General features: G+C 45.1%; 1 protein-coding gene across 3 annotated transcripts in view; it reads left to right on the forward strand.

The window, feature by feature from the left end:
- Positions 1–2,078: 2,078 nt before the first annotated feature.
- The window catches only part of LOC142217240 (alcohol dehydrogenase 1-like), a 37,609-nt gene continuing 19,793 nt past the window's right edge, over positions 2,079–19,894 (forward strand). For 2 of the 3 annotated variants that reach the window (XM_075285436.1, XM_075285449.1), the window contains exons 1-4: positions 2,079–2,155; positions 3,873–3,974; positions 6,841–6,952; positions 18,961–18,990. In XM_075285436.1, the coding sequence (XP_075141537.1) occupies positions 2,138–2,155; positions 3,873–3,974; positions 6,841–6,952; positions 18,961–18,990 (262 nt within the window). In that variant the 5' untranslated portion in view covers positions 2,079–2,137. The remainder of the gene's footprint in view (positions 2,156–3,872; positions 3,975–6,840; positions 6,953–18,960; positions 18,991–19,894) is intronic. The other variant, XM_075285444.1, reaches the window with a different exon arrangement.

Here is a 19,894-nt window from a genome sequence, read left to right on the forward strand (position 1 = left end):
TGCACTTGCATTTTTATTCCATTCGGGGGGGTCTCCATGCGGCTCTCCCCGGACGGAATACAAAAACAGATGTGAACAGGGCATAAGAATATAGCTGCTGATTTAGGGCATAAATAGTATTCAGAATTCAATTTGTGAAACAAAGAAAGTTACTCACATTAATTCTTAGTAATATTGAAACAGTGATGTATGATATTCTAGGTGTGGTGTTCTTTTGAGGGCTGGCCTTAGAGGTGTGTGAGCTATGTGGCTGCTTTTTTTGGCAACCAAGTCAATTCATGAGTGGTGTAAACTTAGACATGACAGTCTAAGGTTGCATTCATATCTGCTCCGGAGTCTAAGTTAAAAAATCTGTCACAGTTTCTATCAAAAATCACGAGAGGAAAAATCCAGCACTGAGGACTTTTTCCTTCACTGGGTTCAGTTTTAAACCAAAGCACACCCAACAGACCACATTGTAGTCAGTCAGGCTGGGCTCTATATGTTAGGCTCCGTTCCCATGGAGTAACGCGCCGCTCATTCTGACACGTAAACACGTATCAGAGTGAGCACTGTAAAACAGAATCCCATTGACTTCAATGGGTGCAGTCTTACGTGCGCGTATCACTTTGAAAGCAATAGGTAAAAAAGCCTCCCATTGATTTCAATAGGGAGTGCGCGTATGCCGGCACCCATTCAAGTCAATGAGGTCTGTTTTTTATGCCGCTCACTCTGAACAAGTTTACGTTCAGAATGAGCAGAGTGTAAACTCCGTGTGAAGGCTCCCTAACAATGTGCTAGGTTTATCATCCAACATCAGATTAAATGGATCTGTTAAAAAACCGGACACATTAACATCAGTTAGTGTCTGTTAATGTCTGTTATGATAGGTGTCTTTTTTTTTTCCTTTTTTTAACGGACACCTTCATAACAGAATTCAATGGTAGCGTGAACCCTGCTTAATATAAAAGTACTAAAAATCAACTTGCAAATTCAACTTGAAATACATACACATTATGTATGTATTACATATCCCTGTGTCCAAAAATGCCGAGTCTACAAAGTTATACATTTTTTTTTCCCATAACAAGTATGAAAAAAATAAAGGAGCCAAACTGCAGTTTTTTTGCTGTTTCAGGGCCCCTTCATATGGCGTAAGTGCGCAGCTCATTTAGACACGTATACACATGTCCGAGCGCGGCGCTTCAAAACAGAGCCCATTCATTTCAATGGGAAGCACTCGTATATCGGCATATGCGCATGCTTCCCATTGAAATCAATGGGCTCTGTTTTGAAGCGCCACGCTCAGACACGTGTATACGTGTCTAAATGAGCTGCGCACTTACGCCGTGTGAAGGGGCCCTCACTTCCTATAAAAACTTGGAAAGCAATAAACATTACTAAATTGGTGCATATAAAAAGTACATCTGGCCCTGAAAAAAAAGACACCTTATGTAATTCTTGTATAGAGAAATATATATAAGTTACAGGTGACAAAAAATGTTAACTCCAAGAAATATTTTTTTTTTTGCAAAATTTTTGATTTTTTTAATGGCTTACAACATAAGAAAAACTATATAAATTTGATATCCCAAGAATCGTACTGACGCATAGAATACAGGCGACATGTTATTTTGGTTGCATAGTGAATACCGTACAAACAAAACCTATAAGAAAGTCGCACAAACACAGGTTTTCTCCAATTCTAACCCATTCAGAATTTTTTTTCTATTGTATGAATATTAAATGGAACCACTACAAAGTACAATTTGTCCTGTAAACATTAAACCCTCATATGGCTCTGTGAACAAAAAATTTAAAAAAGTTATGGCCTTTGGAAAATGGGGAGTCAAAAATTAAAACTGAAAAATGTCTGCAGCAGGAAGGGGTTAATATATTCAATTTTCAATTTTTCCATCTATTGCTTGAGCTTGTCTTGACTGACTTGGTCTATTACAATAATGAAACCTAATGTCACATTACATTACTATATATTGTGCAGTGATGTAACAAACGGCCTGAGCTCAGCATAAAATATTGGCAGCAGCTGCTCGATTTCCCATCATGTGACTGAGGGAGGAGGGTTTAAGAAGAGGAACTGTGTAGGAAAGACGCTGCTAGATTCTTCTGCTTCCAACAAGGAAAGCACATTGTCAGTATGGATACGGCGGGAAAAGTAAGCTGTGTTTGTCTCACTATCATTAGATATTTGCAGATCTTATTAATTTACATTTTAGTGTGCAAAAAACCTCAGGGAAGAAAGACTGTAAATGTTCACATATGATGTCTGTGAAAACTCAGGCTGCATTTGTTGTGAAACGTCATCTGGAATAGCAGTGCGACAAATGCCCTGTGTGTCGGCAGGTTAAATAGCTTTGTAACGTATACAGAGACAAATCATTTTCAACAATACTACAGTAGACAAAATGCAGAAAAAAACTTAATAATTCAGGCCATCCAGGCAGCACAGACCACAAATTCAGTCCTACTTCTTTAACCTCTTAGGGAGCATTCACACTACCGCTGTTGTCCGCTCTTTGCGAGTCTGTGGAAAAGCTAGACTAAACTGCATAGGGATGGATTGTCGGCAGTCAGTTTAAAAATCCATTAATTTCAATGGGTTTTTAAAGCAAACTGCCGGTGTCCGTGTGTAGCCTCTCCGCTGTGAATCCGGACACAAAGTCCTGCATGTCCGACTTTGCGTGTGTGCAGAAAAAAACCAAAAACAGTTTCACGTCGAAATGTAGGTTGTTGATGAAATTACGAGTTTGGCTCACTGTGAAGAATATTATACTCTGTGGGGTCCACTGTGGAGAATATTATACTGTGGAGGCCACTATGTAGCATGATGCTGTGCAGTGGCCACTGTGGAACATATTATACTGTGCAGGTGCCACTGTGGAGCATTACATTGTGCGGTGGCCACTGTGGAACCTATTATAGTGTGCGCTGTTTAGAATTATACTGTGCAGGCGCCACTTTTTAGAATTATACCATTCTAGTGCCACTATGGAGCATATAATACTGTGCAGGGGCCAATGTGGAACATTATAATGTGCAAGGGCAACTGTTGATCATTATACTGTGGGTGGGGGCCAGTGTAGGGCATTATACTTTGCTACATTATGGGGGCCACAATATTATAGGGTTTATGTATGTGTGCATAATATACCAAATGCCAAAAAAGCATAAAGAATTAATTGTTGTCTTGAAACTTTCTGTGTGAGTGTAAGGATGATATACAGAAGTAATTACAATATTACAGCCAAAGGAGAAGGTTGAGTGAGAACTAGGAGTCTGAAGATGGCTGCTTGAGATGTAGTATGCTGGCTAGCTAGAGAAATAGGGAGGGGGTATGTGTGAGAGATTCTGTGTGTATCAAATTTTCCTTATTTTCAAGATCTCTAATCATAGTCATGAAACTGCATAGTAAAGAAAGTGAGGTAACAGCCCATTAACTATGAGTCCACTGTATACTTGTGCTGTTTGGGCTAATAGGAATTTGGACTTATTCCCATATTTCGCTGCCAGGATCATATAACTAAAACTCCACTAATTAAATGTTGCTCTATTGAATCGTGACATGTGACTGTGTATCCAACATCAGGGGTTTAAACCCTCCCAGGAAGCTCCTTTATAGAGTCTTCCTGCTCTCCCCATAGCTTCAAGATGTTTTCCTTATGGGATAGATGGGAGACCTTCTTATGTACAATGTCTTAATGTAACATCCTGCTATAAATCCTCATGGCTTTATAAAGCCTGAGTTTGTGTAACAAGAAATATGGATTTTTATTTCACTTCCTTCTGTATTTTTACATGGGTGTTTACTATATCTATACTGTAAATGCTTTAGCTCCTCATATATGCCTTCATCTAATATATAACTATTGCAGGTTATAAAATGCAGGGCAGCTGTTGCATGGACTGTACATCAGCCACTCATCATTGAAGAAGTGGAAGTACAACCACCAAAAGCCCATGAAGTTCGAATAAAGGTAGAATGGTTAGCGCTTGCTGCCTCAATGTTTGCTAGCATCCTCTAATGTACTGTACTGTATTATTCCACAGCTATGTCTGTGATAGGGACATCAATGGATCCCTCCGTATGTTGTAGAGGTCCTAATTAGAGATTAGATCGCAGGCCTGCAGAAGTCACACGCACACAGCTGATGGTGTACTAAGTGAATTCTAATTTTATTGTAAGAAAAAGGTAGTTTAAATACATTACAGACAAAGAGCTGGCTTGGCTATTCTAATTAGTATAACATGATTGGTCATAGAGATATAAGATAAGCCTGGCACATGACTATTGGCTGAGGCTCATTATAATCTGCATCTCATTATAGCTTTCCAAACTGGGATGGACTTTCCCATGAAACAAAGAAGGATTCAAAATACTTATGTGTGAGCTAACATCCCAGACTATGTCTATATGTATATATCATGGCAAAAGAGATAAGATGACACGTTCCATAGACTGTGTCTATACACACTCTAAGTGACCTTCATATACCATAAAATGACAGTGCCCAGATACCATAAGATTAATACTTTTGTTGGTTATGTGTCCATACATCATGTAAAGGAGGTAAGAGATATACAAAGTCAGCTGCCTCTTCTCAAAATGAGGCCCTTGAGAGATAAGGATTAGCAACCTATGCATTAACGTTCATTATCACATTCCTTAAAGTCTAACAAAGGGCCTCCTTGACTTAAGAAGAAAAATACATACTTATACAGTTTATATGTGAAAGAGTACAAGATGGCTGCCAAAATACAAGATTAGAGGATTTGACTCTCACATCTGCCATCACTCTCACATGTTCTCTTAGGAGAAAACAACTACAAATACTGTTGTGCAGTGGCCATTTTACTCCAAGCAAAGCCAATCAAACACTATCATGTAGACTTGGGAGGAGAATAAGTAAACATTTTACTATGTAGCAAATCGTGCGGATTAAAGGGGTTGTCCAGGATACTTTACAATTCCTGCACTACTCTAAACACCCTCATCCCTCCTACTTTCTAAATAGCATCAATTATAAAAAATATATAGTTATCCATATCCCTGGGGCGGTCATGTGACATTTTCTGATTATCTAGTGATGATGCATTTCCGGAAATGGACCATCACTACTACTTCACCAGCACCCCCATCTCATCCACTCAATTATACTTACCATCCATGGCTTCTTCTGGCAAGATGACTCCTCCTGCTGTCTGTGATATGCGCACTCTTCTACACTGTGCTTACCACCGCCTGTAATTCACCTCTACTGCACTTCTGCACATTCTGCTAAGGAGGAGTACGGGAGCAGAACGCTAGGAGGGGCCATCTCGCTGGAAGGAGCATGAAGAGGTAAGTATATAATATGGGTCAGGGGTTGGGCTGAGTAGGTAGAGAAGGGTGGGATAGCTAGAGAGACAAGGAGGGGAGAGATGAAGGAGGGGGAAGAAAGGTGAGTTGAATTAGTGAGGAAATTAGATCTCAGGAAGCTGAGCAAGAAAACAAGCAGATATCAGCAGCCCCCATAGACATTCATAAATTGCTCAATACACGGATATTGATATATGGGTGCATTTATTAAAGGGGTATTCCCACGTCGCATACTCACCAGTCTTCACTGCTGTAAAATCTTCTTTCTTCCTGGTTTCTTGCATCATTTGGTGGGCGGGGTTTCATGCAACCTGCCGTTTAGCTCCACCCCAAAATTAGAGTGTAGCTCTTCCCACCGCATAGCGTGATCCTATGGGGCGGCAGAAGGGCCTGTGATGTCATCAAATGTCTTCACACAACACTGTATGCACAGTACTGCCTGTCTCTGCCATAATGAACACAATTGAATTAGCCTGATAACTGGGAGAACAGAAGACGTTCAGAAATGAAAGCAGCTCCGCTCCCCTATCTGAGTACAGGAAGCTAGGTCACGTGGTGCAGACACAGGAATAGCTAGAAACACAGGCTCGCTCCCGTGCACTTAGCCCCTCCTCCCTCGCCCCTGACAGCAGGCAGATACATCACTTGACTTTTGAGCAGATAAGTCAAGGGCTGTGTCAACAATGAATTGAATAAAGTAAGATAGTGGACAAACAAAGCAGCTTTGCTGAAGCAGAGTATTTAGGAAAAGTCTTACATCCACATTAACAAGAGGTATAGATAGGATTCTTGTGATGCGACAACCCCTTTAACCCATTAGTAGCACTAACAGACTTAAAAAAAAAAAAAAAAAATTTTTTTGCCTGGAAAACCTCTTTAAGTAATGTGGACACAATAGCAAGGACTGGCCAAGATGTAGTTTGCTGTGTATGTTGATCACAAAGTGTTAGCACTGTTAGTGTAACATGCAAGAAAGTATTTACAATATAAAAGTGAAATCTGTAATAACTTGCATGCGACTGGTACTATGTGATGTGGAAAGTCTTATACAATGTACATTACACATATTTAGAAATATTTGGCATCAGGCTGGATGTGGTGAGATTTTTATTGCACAGAATTTGTTGCAACTCTGCTGCGAATCTGCAACACAATCCAATTTTCCGTTGCACATTTTTCTGTAGATTTTCCATTGATTTCACGATGACACTACACACACTGTAAAGAGTAAAATATGTGATCGAAATCTGGAACATGTCCACAGCAGAACGGGCAGGTTGCAGATTTACTAAATCCAGAGTATAATCATTTTGGAGCAGATTTTTTTTTTTTTTTTTCTGCTATGTGGACAAAGAGCTTTAAAAGTATCATTGACCTGTATTGTACTGTGTTCTGTCGCAGAGTTTAAGTGCGGAATCCAGACCAACAATATTTACAGAAAATCTGCAAAAATATCTATCTAAAGCTTATTTTACTGTATTCAGATCATTAGTTCAGGAATATGTCGGACAGATGACCACGCATTGCATGGAGATATGGAAAACATGAATTTTCCAGTTATACTTGGTCATGAAGGGGCAGGAGTGGTTGAGAGTGTTGGTGAATAGAGATGAGCGAACAGTGTTCTATCGAACTCATGTTCGATCGGATATTAGGCTGTTCGGCATGTTCGAATCGAATCGAACACCGCGTGGTAAAGTGCGCCATTACTCGATTCCCCTCCCACCTTCCCTGGCGCCTTTTTTGCTCCAATAACAGCGCAGGGTAGGTGGGACAGGAACTACGACACCGGTGACGTTGAAAAAAGTAGGCAAAACCCATTGGCTGCCGAAAACATGTGACCTCTAATTTAAAAGAACAGCGACGCCCAGCTTCGCGTCATTCTGAGCTTGCAATTCACCGAGGACGGAGGTTTCCGTCCAGCTAGCTAGGGCTTAGATTCTGGGTAGGCAGGGACAGGCTAGGATAGGAAGGAGAAGACAACCAACAGCTCTTGTAAGAGCTAAATTCCAGGGAGAAGCTTGTCAGTGTAACGTGGCACTGACGGGCTCAATCGCCGCAACCCAGCTTTCCCAGGATCCTGAATGGAATACACTGTCAGTGTATTCCCGTATACCCGATATATACCCCGATACCCGTTCCAACGGTGTGCCCCCCCACCTTCACCCCAGAAATACCCTGCAAGTCCCCTAGCAATAGAATTGGGGCTATATACACCCACAATTTTTACTACTGGTATACAGTGCCATTGTCTGACTGGGAATTCAAAGAATATATTGGGAATACAAATACCCTCATTTCTTGCTACTGCCATATAGTGCCAGTTTCTGACTGGTAATTCAAAGAATATATTGGGGTTACGTGCACCCACAATTTTTACTACTGGTATACAGTGCCATTGTCTGACTGGGAATTCAAAGAATATATTGGGAATACAAATACCCTCATTTCTTGCTACTGCCATATAGTGCCAGTGTCTGACTGGGAATTCAAAGAATATATTGGGGTTACGTGCACCCACAATTTTTACTACTGGTATACAGTGCCATTGTCTGACTGGGAATTCAAAGAGTATATTGGGAATACAAATACCCTCATTTCTTGCTACTGCCATATAGTGCCAGTTTCTGACTGGGAATTCAAAGAATATATTGGGGTTACGTGCACCCACAATTTTTACTACTGGTATACAGTGCCATTGTCTGACTGGGAATTCAAAGAATATATTGGGGTTATAAATACCCTCATTTCTTGCTACTGCCATATAGTGCCAGTTTCTGACTGGTAATTCAAAGAATATATTGGGGTTACGTGCACCCACAATTTTTACTACTGGTATACAGTGCCATTGTCTGACTGGGAATTCAAAGAGTATATTGGGAATACAAATACCCTCATTTCTTGCTACTGCCATATAGTGCCAGTTTCTGACTGGGAATTCAAAGAATATATTGGGGTTACGTGCACCCACAATTTTTACTACTGGTATACAGTGCCATTGTCTGACTGGGAATTCAAAGAGTATATTGGGAATACAAATACCCTCATTTCTTGCTACTGCCATATAGTGCCAGTTTCTGACTGGGAATTCAAAGAATATATTGGGGTTACGTGCACCCACAATTTTTACTACTGGTATACAGTGCCATTGTCTGACTGGGAATTCAAAGAGTATATTGGGAATACAAATACCCTCATTTCTTGCTACTGCCATATAGTGCCAGTTTCTGACTGGTAATTCAAAGAATATATTGGGGTTACGTGCACCCACAATTTTTACTACTGGTATACAGTGCCATTGTCTGACTGGGAATTCAAAGAGTATATTGGGAATACAAATACCCTCATTTCTTGCTACTGCCATATAGTGCCAGTTTCTGACTGGGAATTCAAAGAATATATTGGGGTTACGTGCACCCACAATTTTTACTACTGGTATACAGTGCCATTGTCTGACTGGGAATTCAAAGAGTATATTGGGAATACAAATACCCTCATTTCTTGCTACTGCCATATAGTGCCAGTTTCTGACTGGGAATTCAAAGAATATATTGGGGTTACGTGCACCCACAATTTTTACTACTGGTATACAGTGCCATTGTCTGACTGGGAATTCAAAGAATATATTGGGGTTATAAATACCCTCATTTCTTGCTACTGCCATATAGTGCCAGTTTCTGACTGGTAATTCAAAGAATATATTGGGGTTACGTGCACCCACAATTTTTACTACTGGTATACAGTGCCATTGTCTGACTGGGAATTCAAAGAGTATATTGGGAATACAAATACCCTCATTTCTTGCTACTGCCATATAGTGCCAGTTTCTGACTGGGAATTCAAAGAATATATTGGGGTTACGTGCACCCACAATTTTTACTACTGGTATACAGTGCCATTGTCTGACTGGGAATTCAAAGAGTATATTGGGAATACAAATACCCTCATTTCTTGCTACTGCCATATAGTGCCAGTTTCTGACTGGGAATTCAAAGAATATATTGGGGTTACGTGCACCCACAATTTTTACTACTGGTATACAGTGCCATTGTCTGACTGGGAATTCAAAGAGTATATTGGGAATACAAATACCCTCATTTCTTGCTACTGCCATATAGTGCCAGTTTCTGACTGGGAATTCAAAGAATATATTGGGGTTACGTGCACCCACAATTTTTACTACTGGTATACAGTGCCATTGTCTGACTGGGAATTCAAAGAGTATATTGGGAATACAAATACCCTCATTTCTTGCTACTGCCATATAGTGCCAGTTTCTGACTGGGAATTCAAAGAATATATTGGGGTTACGTGCACCCACAATTTTTACTACTGGTATACAGTGCCATTGTCTGACTGGGAATTCAAAGAGTATATTGGGAATACAAATACCCTCATTTCTTGCTACTGCCATATAGTGCCAGTTTCTGACTGGGAATTCAAAGAATATATTGGGGTTACGTGCACCCACAATTTTTACTACTGGTATACAGTGCCATTGTCTGACTGGGAATTCAAAGAGTATATTGGGAATACAAATACCCTCATTTCTTGCTACTGCCATATAGTGCCAGTTTCTGACTGGGAATTCAAAGAATATATTGGGGTTACGTGCACCCACAATTTTTACTACTGGTATACAGTGCCATTGTCTGACTGGGAATTCAAAGAGTATATTGGGAATACAAATACCCTCATTTCTTGCTACTGCCATATAGTGCCAGTTTCTGACTGGGAATTCAAAGAATATATTGGGGTTACGTGCACCCACAATTTTTACTACTGGTATACAGTGCCATTGTCTGACTGGGAATTCAAAGAGTATATTGGGAATACAAATACCCTCATTTCTTGCTACTGCCATATAGTGCCAGTTTCTGACTGGGAATTCAAAGAATATATTGGGGTTACGTGCACCCACAATTTTTACTACTGGTATACAGTGCCATTGTCTGACTGGGAATTCAAAGAGTATATTGGGAATACAAATACCCTCATTTCTTGCTACTGCCATATAGTGCCAGTTTCTGACTGGGAATTCAAAGAATATATTGGGGTTACGTGCACCCACAATTTTTACTACTGGTATACAGTGCCATTGTCTGACTGGGAATTCAAAGAGTATATTGGGAATACAAATACCCTCATTTCTTGCTACTGCCATATAGTGCCAGTTTCTGACTGGGAATTCAAAGAATATATTGGGGTTACGTGCACCCACAATTTTTACTACTGGTATACAGTGCCATTGTCTGACTGGGAATTCAAAGAGTATATTGGGAATACAAATACCCTCATTTCTTGCTACTGCCATATAGTGCCAGTTTCTGACTGGGAATTCAAAGAATATATTGGGGTTACGTGCACCCACAATTTTTACTACTGGTATACAGTGCCATTGTCTGACTGGGAATTCAAAGAGTATATTGGGAATACAAATACCCTCATTTCTTGCTACTGCCATATAGTGCCAGTTTCTGACTGGGAATTCAAAGAATATATTGGGGTTACGTGCACCCACAATTTTTACTACTGGTATACAGTGCCATTGTCTGACTGGGAATTCAAAGAGTATATTGGGAATACAAATACCCTCATTTCTTGCTACTGCCATATAGTGCCAGTTTCTGACTGGGAATTCAAAGAATATATTGGGGTTACGTGCACCCACAATTTTTACTACTGGTATACAGTGCCATTGTCTGACTGGGAATTCAAAGAGTATATTGGGAATACAAATACCCTCATTTCTTGCTACTGCCATATAGTGCCAGTTTCTGACTGGGAATTCAAAGAATATATTGGGGTTACGTGCACCCACAATTTTTACTACTGGTATACAGTGCCATTGTCTGACTGGGAATTCAAAGAGTATATTGGGAATACAAATACCCTCATTTCTTGCTACTGCCATATAGTGCCAGTTTCTGACTGGGAATTCAAAGAATATATTGGGGTTACGTGCACCCACAATTTTTACTACTGGTATACAGTGCCAATTTCTAACTAGGAATTCAAAATGCGCAAGGCTCCCGGAAAGGGACGTGGACGAGGCCGTGGGCGAGGTCGGGGGAATGGTTCTGGGGAGCAAGGTAGCAGTGAAGCCACAGGGCGTCCCGTGCCTACTCCTGTGGGGCAGCAAGCATTGCGCCACTCCACAGTGCCAGGGTTGCTTGCCACATTAACTAAACTGCAGGGTACAAACCTTAGTAGGCCCGAGAACCAGGAACAGGTCTTGCAATGGCTGTCAGAGAACGCTTACAGCACATTGTCCAGCAGCCAGTCAGACTCTGCCTCCTCTCCTCCTATTACCCAACAGTCTTGTCTTCCTTCCTCCCAAAATTCCGAAGCTTTACAGAACAATAACCCAAACTGTCCCTGCTCCCCAGAGCTGTTCTCCGCTCCTTTCATTGTCCCTCAACCTGCCTCTCCACGTCACGATTCCACGAACCTAACAGAGGAGCATCTGTGTCCAGATGCTCAAACACTAGTCTCTCCTCCATCTCCGTTCGATTTGGTGGTGGATGACCAGCAACCCACCCTCATCGACGATGATGTGACGCAGTTGCCGTCAGGGCATCCAGTTGACCGGCGCATTGTGCGGGAGGAGGAGATGAGACAGGAGTTGGAAGAGGAAGTGGTGGATGATGAGGACACTGACCCGACCTGGACAGGGGGGATGTCAAGCGGGGAAAGTAGTGTGGATGTTGAGGCAGGTGCAGCACCAAAAAGGGTAGCTAGAGGCAGAGGCAGAGGTCAGCAGCTTAGGCGAAGCCAGGCCACACCCGGAATCTCCCAAGATGTTCCAGTTCGTACCCAGCCCCGAAAAACTCCCACCTCGAGGGCACGTTTCTCGAAGGTGTGGAGTTTTTTCAAGGAATGCGCCGAGGACAGATATAGTGTTGTCTGCACAACTTGCCTCTCGAAATTGATTAGGGGCTCTGAGAAGAGCAACCTGTCCACCACTTCAATGCGCCGTCATTTGGAATCCAAGCACTGGAATCAGTGGCAGGCAGCAACGGCAGGACAAAGGCCGCCTGCCGTTCACGCCACTGCCACTGCCTCTGCCTCTGCCACTGCCACTGCTGACTGTGCTGGCGATGCACTCCAGAGGACGAGCCAGGACACCACTTCATCTGCCTCCGCCACTTTGTTGACTTCTACCTCATCCTCCCCTGGTCCTGTCTTATCTCCTTCTCCTGCACCATCAAAGGCACCATCAGGCGTTTCTTTACAACAACCCACCATCTCTCAGACATTGGAGCGGCGGCAGAAATACACTGCTAACCACCCACACGCGCAAGCCTTGAACGCCAACATCGCTAAACTGCTGGCCCAGGAGATGTTGGCGTTCCGGCTTGTTGAAACTCCCGCCTTCCTGGACCTGATGGCAACTGCGGCACCTCGCTATGCCGTCCCTAGCCGTCACTACTTCTCCCGGTGTGCCGTCCCCGCCTTGCACCAGCACGTGTCACTCAACATCAGGCGGGCCCTTAGTTCCGCGCTTTGCACAAAGGTCCACTTGACCACCGACGCGTGGACAAGTGCATGCGGACAGGGACGCTACATTTCACTGACGGCACACTGGGTAAATGTAGTTGAGGCTGGGACTGCTTCCCAAACTGGCCCGGTGTACCTCGTCTCCCCGCCTAACATTCCTGGCAGGGACACGAGAAGAACACCCCCCTCCTCCTCCTCCTCTACCGCCTCCTCCTCCGCCTCCTCCTCCGCCACCGCCTCCTCCTCCGCTGTTAGATTGACCCCAGCTACGAGTTGGAAACGTTGCAGCACTGGCGTTGGTAGACGTCAGCAGGCTGTGCTGAAGCTGATCAGCTTGGGGGACAGACAGCACACTGCCTCCGAGGTGAGGGATGCCCTCCTCGATGAGACGGCAATATGGTTTGAGCCGCTGCACCTGGGCCCAGGCATGGTCGTTTGTGATAACGGCCGGAACCTGGTAGCAGCTCTGGAGCTTGCCGGACTCCAACATGTTCCATGCCTGGCCCACGTCTTCAACCTAGTGGTGCAACGTTTCCTAAAGAGCTACCCCAATGTTCCAGAGCTACTGGTGAAAGTGCGGCGCATGTGCGCCCACTTTCGCAAGTCGACAGTAGCCGCTGCTAGCTTAAAATCTCTCCAGCAACACCTGCATGTGCCACAACACCGGCTTTTGTGCGACGTCCCCACACGCTGGAACTCAACGTTTCAGATGTTGAATAGAGTGGTTGAGCAGCAGAGACCTTTGATGGAATACCAGCTACAAAACCCTAGGGTGCCACAAAGTCAGCTGCCTCAGTTTCACATCCATGAGTGGCCATGGATGAGAGACCTTTGTGACATCCTACGGGTCTTTGAGGAGTCCACAAGGAGGGTGAGCTCTGAGGATGCGATGGTGAGCCTTACAATCCCGCTCTTGTGTGTTCTGAGAGAATCCCTGATTGACATCAGGGATAACTCAGATCACACAGAGGAGTTAGGGATAGCATCCGATCCGTCACAGCTGGAGAGTAGGTCCACACATCTGTCCGCTTCACTGCGTTTAATGGAGGAGGAGGAGGAGGAGGAGGAGGAAGAAGAGTTGTCCGATGATGTGATGGTGATACAGGAGGCTTCCGGGCAACTTCGAATCGTCCCATTGTTGCAGCGCGGATGGGTAGACATGGAGGATGAGGAGGAAATGGAGATTGAACTTTCCGGTGGGGCCAGAGGAGTCATGCCAACTAACACTGTGGCAGACATGGCTGAGTTCATGTTGGGGTGCTTTACAACCGACAAGCGTATTGTCAAAATCATGGAGGACAACCAGTACTGGATCTTTGCTATCCTTGACCCCCGGTATAAAAACAACATCTCGTCTTTTATTCCGGTAGAGGGGAGGGCCAATCGCATCAATGCTTGCCACAGGCAATTGGTGCAGAATATGATGGAGATGTTTCCAGCATGTGACGTTGGCGGCAGGGAGGGCAGTTCCTCCAGTAGGCAACCAAGTTCTCACCGGTCCACACAAACGAGGGGCACACTGTCTAAGGTCTGGGACACCTTGATGGCACCCCCTCGCCAAAGTGCCGCCACGGAGGGTCCTAGTGTCACCAGGCGTGAGAAGTATAGGCGCATGTTGCGGGAATACCTTTCCGACCACAGCCCTGTCCTCTCCGACCCCTCTGCGCCCTACACGTATTGGGTGTCGAAGTTGGACCTGTGGCTTGAACTTGCCCTATATGCCTTGGAGGTGCTGTCCTGTCCTGCCGCCAGCGTCCTATCTGAGAGGGTGTTCAGTGCAGCCGGTGGCATCATCACTGACAAGCGCACCCGTCTGTCAGCTGAGAGTGCCGACCGGCTCACTTTGATAAAAATGAACCACCACTGGATAGAGCCTTCATTTTTGTGCCCACCTGTGTAAAGCACCCCAACATGAAACTCCATGTCTGTACTCAACCTCTCCAATTCCTCCGCATCCTCATACTCATCCACCATAAGCGTTGCACAATTCTGCTAATACTAGGCTCCCTCCAACATGATTTCCCCCAACTCTGCTGGTTAGAGGCTCCCTCCACCCTGATTTCCACCAACTCTGCTGGTTAGAGGCTCCCTCCACCCTGCTTTCCCACAACTCTGCTGGTTAGAGGCTCCTTCCACCATGAATTTGCCCAAACTGGGCTGTTTAGAGGCTCCCTCCACCATGAATTGGTCCAAACTGGGTTTTTTAGAGGCTCCCTCCACCATGAATTGGTCCAAACTGGGCTGGTTAGAGGCTCCCTCCACCATGAATTGGTCCAAACTGGGCTGGTTAGAGGCTCCCTCCACCATGAATTTGCCCAAACTGGGCTGGTTAGAGGCTCCCTCCACAATTAATTGGTCCAAACTGGGCTAATTAGAGGCTCCCTCCACCATGAATTGGTCCAAACTGGGTTTTTTAGAGGCTCCCTCCACCATGAATTTGCCCAAACTGGGCTGTTTAGAGGCTCCCTCCACCATGAATTTGCCCAAACTGGGCTGGTTAGAGGCTCCCTCCACCATGAATTGGTCCAAACTGGGCTGGTTAGAGGCTCCCTCCACAATTAATTGGTCCAAACTGGGCTAATTAGAGGCTCCCTCCACCATGAATTGGTCCAAACTGGGTTTTTTAGAGGCTCCCTCCACCATGAATTTGCCCAAACTGGGCTGTTTAGAGGCTCCCTCCACCATGAATTGGTCCAAACTGGGCTGGTTAGAGGCTCCCTCCACCATGAATTTCCCAAAACTTGGCTGTTTAGAGGCTCCCTCCACCATTAATTGGTCCAAACTGGGCTGGTTAGAGGCTCCCTCCACCATGAATTTGCCCAAACTGGGGTGGTTAGAGGCTCCCTCCACCATTAATTGGTCCAAACTGGGCTGGTTAGAGGCTCCCTCCACAATTAATTGGTCCAAACTGGGCTAATTAGAGGCTCCCTCCACCATGAATTGGTCCAAACTGGGTTTTTTAGAGGCTCCCTCCACCATGAATTTGCCCAAACTGGGCTGTTTAGAGGCTCCCTCCACCATGAATTGGTCCAAACTGGGCTGGTTAGAGGCTCCCTCCACCATGAATTGGTCCAAACTGGGCTGGTTAGAGGCTCCCTCCACCATGAATTTCCCAAAACTTGGCTGTTTAGAGGCTCCCTCCACCATTAATTGGTCCAAACTGGGCTGGTTAGAGGCTCCCTCCACCATGAATTTGCCCAAACTGGGCTGTTTAGAGGCTCCCTCCACCATGAATTTGCCCAAACTGGGCTGGTTAGAGGCTCCCTCCACCATGAATTGGTCCAAACTGGGCTGGTTAGAGGCTCCCTCCACCATGAATTTGCCCAAACTGGGCTGTTTAGAGGCTCCCTCCACCATGAATTTGCCCAAACTGGGCTGGTTAGAGGCTCCCTCCACCATGAATTGGTCCAAACGGGTTTTTAGAGGCTCCCTTCACCATGAATTGGTCCAAACTTGGCTGTTTAGAGGCTCCCTCCACCATGAATTTGCCCAAACTGGGCTGTTTAGAGGCTCCCTCCACCATGAATTGGTCCAAACTGGGCTGGTTAGAGGCTCCCTCCACCATGAATTTCCCAAAACTTGGCTGTTTAGAGGCTCCCTCCACCATTAATTGGTCCAAACTGGGTTGGTTAGAGGCTCCCTCCACCATGAATTTGCCCAAACTGGGCTGTTTAGAGGCTCCCTCCACCATGAATTTGCCCAAACTGGGCTGGTTAGAGGCTCCCTCCACCATGAATTGGTCCAAACTGGGCTGGTTAGAGGCTCCCTCCACCATGAATTTGCCCAAACTGGGCTGTTTAGAGGCTCCCTCCACCATGAATTTGCCCAAACTGGGCTGGTTAGAGGCTCCCTCCACCATTAATTGGTCCAAACTGGGCTGGTTAGAGGCTCCCTCCACCATGAATTTGCCCAAACTGGGCTGTTTAGAGGCTCCCTCCACCATGAATTTGCCCAAACTGGGCTGGTTAGAGGCTCCCTCCACCATGAATTGGTCCAAACTGGGCTGGTTAGAGGCTCCCTCCACCATGAATTTGCCCAAACTGGGCTGTTTAGAGGCTCCCTCCACCATGAATTTGCCCAAACTGGGCTGGTTAGAGGCTCCCTCCACCATGAATTGGTCCAAACGGGTTTTTAGAGGCTCCCTTCACCATGAATTGGTCCAAACTTGGCTGGTTAGAGGCTCCCTCCACCATGAATTTGCCCAAACTGGGCTGTTTAGAGGCTCCCTCCACCATGAATTGGTCCAAACTGGGCTGGTTAGAGGCTCCCTCCACCATGAATTTCCCAAAACTTGGCTGTTTAGAGGCTCCCTCCACCATTAATTGGTCCAAACTGGGCTGGTTAGAGGCTCCCTCCACCATGAATTTGCCCAAACTGGGGTGGTTAGAGGCTCCCTCCACCATTAATTGGTCCAAACTGGGCTGGTTAGAGGCTCCCTCCACAATTAATTGGTCCAAACTGGGCTAATTAGAGGCTCCCTCCACCATGAATTGGTCCAAACTGGGTTTTTTAGAGGCTCCCTCCACCATGAATTTGCCCAAACTGGGCTGTTTAGAGGCTCCCTCCACCATGAATTGGTCCAAACTGGGCTGGTTAGAGGCTCCCTCCACCATGAATTGGTCCAAACTGGGCTGGTTAGAGGCTCCCTCCACCATGAATTTCCCAAAACTTGGCTGTTTAGAGGCTCCCTCCACCATTAATTGGTCCAAACTGGGCTGGTTAGAGGCTCCCTCCACCATGAATTTGCCCAAACTGGGCTGTTTAGAGGCTCCCTCCACCATGAATTTGCCCAAACTGGGCTGGTTAGAGGCTCCCTCCACCATGAATTGGTCCAAACTGGGCTGGTTAGAGGCTCCCTCCACCATGAATTTGCCCAAACTGGGCTGTTTAGAGGCTCCCTCCACCATGAATTTGCCCAAACTGGGCTGGTTAGAGGCTCCCTCCACCATGAATTGGTCCAAACTGGGCTGGTTAGAGGCTCCCTCCACCATGAATTTGCCCAAACTGGGCTGTTTAGAGGCTCCCTCCACCATGAATTTGCCCAAACTGGGCTGGTTAGAGGCTCCCTCCACCATGAATTGGTCCAAACGGGTTTTTAGAGGCTCCCTTCACCATGAATTGGTCCAAACTTGGCTGTTTAGAGGCTCCCTCCACCATGAATTGGTCCAAACTGGGGTGGTTAGAGGCTCCCTCCACCATGAATTTGCCCAAACTGGGCTGTTTAGAGGCTCCCTCCACCATGAATTGGTCCAAACTGGGTTTTTTAGAGGCTCCCTCCACCATGAATTGGTCCAAACTGGGCTGGTTAGAGGCTCCCTCCACCATGAATTGGTCCAAACTGGGGTGGTTAGAGGCTCCCTCCACCATTAATTGGTCCAAACTGGGCTGGTTAGAGGCTCCCTCCACCATTAATTGGTCCAAACTGGGCTGGTTAGAGGCTCCCTCCACCATGAATTTGCCCAAACTGGGCTGGTTAGAGGCTCCCTCCACCATGAATTGGTCCAAACTGGGGTTTTTAGAGGCTCCCTCCACCATGAATTGGTCCAAACTGGGGTTTTTAGAGTCTCCCTCCACCATGAATTGGTCCAAACTGGGGTTTTTAGAGGCTCCCTCCACCATGAATTTGCCCAAACTCTGCTGGTTAGAGGCTCAATCCACCCTGATTTTCAAAACAAATGTTGGTGCCAACCTCAACTTACTACAAGGGCCAAATTCACTGCTGGTGACAAGCTCTCCTCACTGCAAGTGCCAAATACACATGTTTCAAGGTGTTTTCCTACTGTCAGAGAGGTGGTATTGAGTGTGTAAAGTGTGTAGTTGTTAGGCTGTGATGTTGGGGTAATAGAGGGTCTTTGGTGTGTTAGATGCCCCCAGACATGCTTCCCCTGCTGTCCCAGTGTGATTCCAGAGGTGTTGGCATCATTTCCTGGGGTGTCATAGTGGACTTGGTGACCCTCCAGACACGGATTTGGGTTTCCCCCTTAACGAGTATCTGTTCCCCATAGACTATAATGGGGTTCGAAACCCGTTCGAACACACGAACATTGAGCGGCTGTTCGAATCGAATTTCGAACCTCGAACATTTTAGTGTTCGCTCATCTCTATTGGTGAACAAGTGACAGATCTAAAACCAGGTAAGATTATGATTTTAGATACATGAATATATTTTTGTGAATCCATGTTGACATGCAGAGGAAAAGCTACATACAAGTTACAGATTTTTCACGCCGCATTGCACAGTATCTTGCAAGTGAGTGCGGTTTTGTTAGATATAATGAGCAAATTCTTCAGGTATATCTATACGGAAACCGCCAGCATTCCTGTAGTATAATTGACATGCTGTGATTTCTACAAACACAATGGTTTTGGAATTGCAGCATTTTCACTGCAGATATGTCTGCAATGTTGTGCATGTGATCCACTTTTTAGGGACTTTAAAATGCTGGGGCCCCGGCCTTAAGAAGAACATTTCACATTATAAAGCAGGCCACGTGTTTCAATCGATATGGGGTAAAAAAGGATCTCTCTGCTTCTTAAAAGCATCAAATAGCGCAATGCCTCGGACAAGATATGAAAACATTAGATATTTCACAAAAACTTAAGCGTGATCACCATTCTGAGAAGAGATTTGTGCCTGACTCAAAGCTGGGTTTGTGCAGATAAAAATGGACGAACGATGAATCCAGCATGCAATCTCTGATAAAACGTAGCCTTTATTTGTGAAAAATATCCAAGATAAAAAATAAATAAATAAATCGATATCTGAAATTTCAAAGATGATCCATGATGGCGAGTGGAAAAGACAGCGTCTTAGCCAGACGCTGTCTTTTCCACTCGCCATCATGGATCATCTTTGAAATTTCAGATATCGATTTATTTATTTTTTATCTTGGATATTTTTCACAAATAAAGGCTACGTTTTATCAGAGATTGCATGCTGGATTCATCGTTCGTCCATTTGTATCTCACCTCAAGCTGGGAGGCTAGTTTCCGTGCAGGCGTATTTCACTGAGGAGGATTATAACACGGCTGAATCAA

This window comes from Leptodactylus fuscus, chromosome 1 (assembly GCF_031893055.1).
Source record: "Leptodactylus fuscus isolate aLepFus1 chromosome 1, aLepFus1.hap2, whole genome shotgun sequence".
Taxonomy (NCBI): Eukaryota; Metazoa; Chordata; class Amphibia; order Anura; family Leptodactylidae; genus Leptodactylus; species Leptodactylus fuscus.